Raw genomic sequence first — 4723 nt, 5'->3', positions numbered from 1 at the left:
CCTGCGGTCGACTCTAGAGGTCCCACTACATATATATATATATATACATATATATATATATATATATATACATATATATATATATATATATATATATATACATATATATATTTATATATGTATACATACATATTTACATACATATTTATATATATATATATATATATATATAAATTATATAAGAAATATAAATATATAAATATATTCTAACTCTAGGTTGCTCGTGGACACGCGGCTTGTTTCAAGGTATTTGATTGGTGACTTACCTCCAGTAAGGCGTCGTGCTCCTTCTGCAGTCCTTTCAGACAGCTTTTGAGCAGATTGTCGAGTGTTTCAGTGTTCACAATGGCCCCCACATAATCGCCTGAGTGTATTGACGCACGACCAAATTAAACATATAAACATAAACAGATCAACATAACCCTTAAAAACCCTAAAATAGGTAAACAGGTCATAAACCCCGAAACCCTATAACAGGTAAACAGGTCAACAAGTACGGGTTATGAGTGTTAGCATTATAAACAGGTCCAAATAAACTCTAAAACCGTAAAAAAAGGTAAACAGGTCAACAAGTATGGGCTATGAGAGCTTGCATTAGGTTGTGGCCTGCATAAGTGCCGTAGAGATAATTACGGATGGCATGGGGTTTAAAGACCCTGGTCTACCTACGATACATACGATCAGGTGTATATGAGGTACACACAGGCATATACACAACACACTCGCAAAACACACTCATATGCATACACACGCACACTCACACAACACACTCACATGCATACACACAACACTCACAAAACACACTCACATGCATATACATCCATAAAAACAAAACACCCTCTTGCCATCCTTCTTCACATAGAATACCCTATTGCCATCATTTAAAAATAGAACAGCCTCCTACTATCCTTTAAAAAATATAACTCCCTTGTATCAACCTTCTAAAAATAGAACAACCTCCTACCATACTTCTAAAAATAGAACACCCTCCTACCATACTTCTAAAAATAGAACACCCTCTTACCATCTTGGTACACGGCGATGACGGCTTTGTACAGCGCAAACGTCCCGTCGTCCAATAAAGGATCACCCAGAACTACGAAATGGAGAACAAGGACAGGGTCAGTACGTTTATTAGTGATCAAGTACGGTTATTAGTGATGAAATACGCGGATGGTATATATGTACTGTGATGGGCATGGCCATTTATGCCTGGTTTCAGTACGGCTATCGTTAGTGTCCTACTGAGATAATACTCTCACACAGTGAATGCCAGACATCCAGGTACGACAGGAGACCACTACACACCACAACCACAACCACAACAACCAACAGAATACACCCACCAATGCGAAGGTGCATGTGGACGTATGTATCTGCGTATGTATCAAGAAAAGTATAGTGATACATATGCACACATACAGGGCTGTGCCTATACATAAGCCATGGATCATATACACATATACACTACATATGCATACACCCAAGGCTACGTTTATACATACATCCATGAACAACATACACATACACACTGCATATACATGTATCATATACACACACACACTGCATCCGCACACACCCAGGGCTGTCTTGATGGCAAAGCTTTCCATTGTCTGCGATCGCCAGTACGACACTTTGCTCTCGCCATTGGTCAGTCGTTGGGTCAGTTCATTGGCCATGGCCAAACGCATCTGCTGCTTTTTGGGTACGTCTTCATGATCAGCTGAGGGGTGGAGGGTTTAGATAAGTGTGAGCAATTGAAAGGGTGTAGGTAAGTGTGAGTAATTGAAAGGGTGTGGGTAAGTGTGAGTAATTGAAAGGGTGTAGGTGAGTGTGAGTAATTTGAAGGGTGTAGGTAAGTGTGAGTAATTGAAAGGGTGTAGGTGAGTGTGAGTAATTGAAGGGTGTAGGTAAGTGTGAATAATTGAAAGGGTGTAGGTAAGTGTGAGTAATTGAATTAGTGTAGGTAAGTGTGAGCAATTGGATTGGTGTAGGTAAGTGTGAATAATTGAAAGGGTGTAGGTAAGTGAGTATTTGAATGGATGTAGGTAAGTGTGAGTAATTTAATGGGTGTGGGTAAGTGTGAGTAATTGAAAGGGTGTAGGTGAGTGTGAGTAATTTGAAGGGTGTAGGTAAGTGTGAGTAATTTAATGGGTGTAGGTAAGTGTGAGTAATTGAAAGGGTGTAGGTAAGTGTGATAGGTAAGTGAGTATTTTAATGGGTGTAGGTAAGTGTGAGTAATTGAAAGGTTGTGGGTAAGTGCGAGTAATTGAAAGGGTGTAGGTAAGTGTGAGTAATTGCAAGGGTGTAGGAAAGTGTGAGTAATCGTAGGGGTTTAACGGGTGTCTCCCCATTGAGATGTGATGCTCCTAGAGATGAGGGTGTGGGCAGTAGGTGTGTATATCTGTGATGAGGGTGTGGGTAGTAAGTGTGTATGTCTGTGATGAGGGTGAGGGTAGTAAGTGTGTATGTCTGTGATGAGGGTGTGGGTAGTAAGTGTGTATGTCTGTGATGAAGGTGTGGGTAGTAAGTGTGTATGTCTATGGTGAGGGTGTGGGTAGTAAGTGTGAATGTATGTGATGAGGATGTGAGTGGTAAGTGTGTATGTGTACAAAACTGAGCCTGTGTGTTCAGCGTCACGTTGAGGCTCATGATTCGTTAAAGGTATGTTAGGTGTTGCCGTTGAGGGGATATATGTAGTCCCCTGTCAGGGTTAGTGGTGAGTGGATTGCTATAGGGGTATTAGGGTTTTAGGGTTTTAGGGTTTAGAGTTTATACATAGCCCTGGAGGGGGTGTGTCATGTTGAGCTTCGCTTACGTTACTTTCGTCGCCAGTAGCATGTTCATAATTGCGAGCCAAGGCATATGAATAAAAATATACATACACATACACAAACACATACACATACACATGCATATACACAAACACATACACAAACACATACACATTCACATACACATTCACATTCACATACACATTCACATATACATACCTATGCAAACACATACACATACACATTCACATTCACATTCACATATACATACATACAAATACACATGTACATGCACATGCATAAACAGATACACATACATATACATATAAATATACACATGCACAAGCACGTGCACACACACGCACATACCGTGTGACATGAGCCTGGCCCACAGAAGATAGTCGACGCGCCTTTCCGTTGAGACGTACATTGCAGACAGTGTCAATGACACCACACACTCGTACCACTCAGCCGCATCAACACCAGCACCTGAGGACAGGACAAAGTATGTGAGTAACAAGTATCAGGAAGACTAGCAAGCACAACGAACACATAGCTTAACTTAGACGCTCTGGAGTGGTAGGTGATAAGTAGCAGCGTAGAAGTCAGAGGACATGTATATATATACACACATATATATTATATATATATATATATATATTGTGAGATAAGGAATTCACGGCTAGTTAGTCACACACTTGTTGTAATAGTAGTATAACAATATGTTGGTGAAAGACTAGACTGTAATTCTGGGCCCAGATCTATATAGTTGATAATTTGTCAGTATAATAATTTGGTTCACAGAATTCAAACAATGACACGTGTCAAGATATTCTAATATGAAAGCTCGGCACTACGGCACCTACGGCCCCTAGGCCGATCGCAATATATATATATATATATCATATACGCGTGTATATATTCATATATGCGTGCATGTATAACAGTATGAATTACCCCAGCGTATAGCTATACACCATTGACATTCCATGAGAACACATGTACACACAAGACACACCTGGCTCACATGAGTCGAACAGGACGAATGCAGCCTCGACTATATCCACGTGAGTCATGCTGTGTTCAGTGGCCGCATAGAAACTATCGAAGAAGTCTGATTGGCTGTGTACCACCCGGAGCACCGTAGCAACCAATGAGATGTGCGCGATAGACCCCTTGGCAACGGATGCCATGCACAGCTCTGTCATGTCCGAGGCAAACGCTACAAGTGTCGCACCTGAGAAAACGGGTGAGAGTACAACCATGTTACACAAACAGAACACAACTAACCACGACTCAGTATGATAGCATGACCAAACTTGCAAACAAATAAACAAATAAATAATTAAACAAATAAATGAACAACAATTAAATAACAAACAAATAAATAAATAAACAAACAACAAATAATCGGCCAGAAGGATGATATAAACCAACCAGGAGAGCAGGTAGTTTACAAGTTATAACCGACAGCTGACTGTTGAAGTGACAACAGCACAGACACTTCAGAGACGTATGAGCAGAGCCCACGCGGGAAAGGGGTGGACAAAGACTGTACTCACCCCCAACGCATACACAGAAAATATAAACGTACGGAAGGTGTAACACATATACAAATAAGTGTAACGTATCAAGGTTCTTTTCATACAATCAAAATAGACGTATTTATATTTTATCTATACAAGTGAGATAAACATACGAAGATCTGACTCATGCAATTAAAATGAACGTATTTATATTTTATCTATACAAGTGAAATAAATATACGAAGATTTAACGCATACAGGTAAAAAAAAGGTACGAACATACAAGATACATCTCATAGATTAAGACAATCGACTACATATACTCACCACCGTATATCTCATAAAATTAAGACAAACGTTTATATATACTCACCACCGTATATCTCATAAAATTAAGACAAACGTCTATATATACTCACCACT

The 4723-nt window shown here is 39.7% G+C and overlaps 1 protein-coding gene across 1 annotated transcript in view; it reads right to left on the bottom strand.

Moving 5' to 3' along the window:
* The window catches only part of SARC_11963 (hypothetical protein), a gene marked incomplete at both ends in the record, with an annotated part of 8897 nt that extends 4858 nt beyond the window's left edge, over positions 1 to 4039 (bottom strand). Inside the window, 5 exons of the mRNA XM_014293940.1 lie at positions 267 to 364; positions 1025 to 1096; positions 1580 to 1723; positions 3144 to 3263; positions 3793 to 4039. Of these exons, the coding sequence (XP_014149415.1) occupies positions 267 to 364; positions 1025 to 1096; positions 1580 to 1723; positions 3144 to 3263; positions 3793 to 4039 (681 nt within the window). The remainder of the gene's footprint in view (positions 1 to 266; positions 365 to 1024; positions 1097 to 1579; positions 1724 to 3143; positions 3264 to 3792) is intronic.
* Positions 4040 to 4723: the final 684 nt, after the last annotated feature.

Source organism: Sphaeroforma arctica, assembly GCF_001186125.1.
Source record: "Sphaeroforma arctica JP610 unplaced genomic scaffold supercont1.1980, whole genome shotgun sequence".
Classification (NCBI taxonomy): Eukaryota; class Ichthyosporea; order Ichthyophonida; genus Sphaeroforma; species Sphaeroforma arctica.
This window is presented reverse-complemented; position numbering and strand designations above follow the sequence as displayed.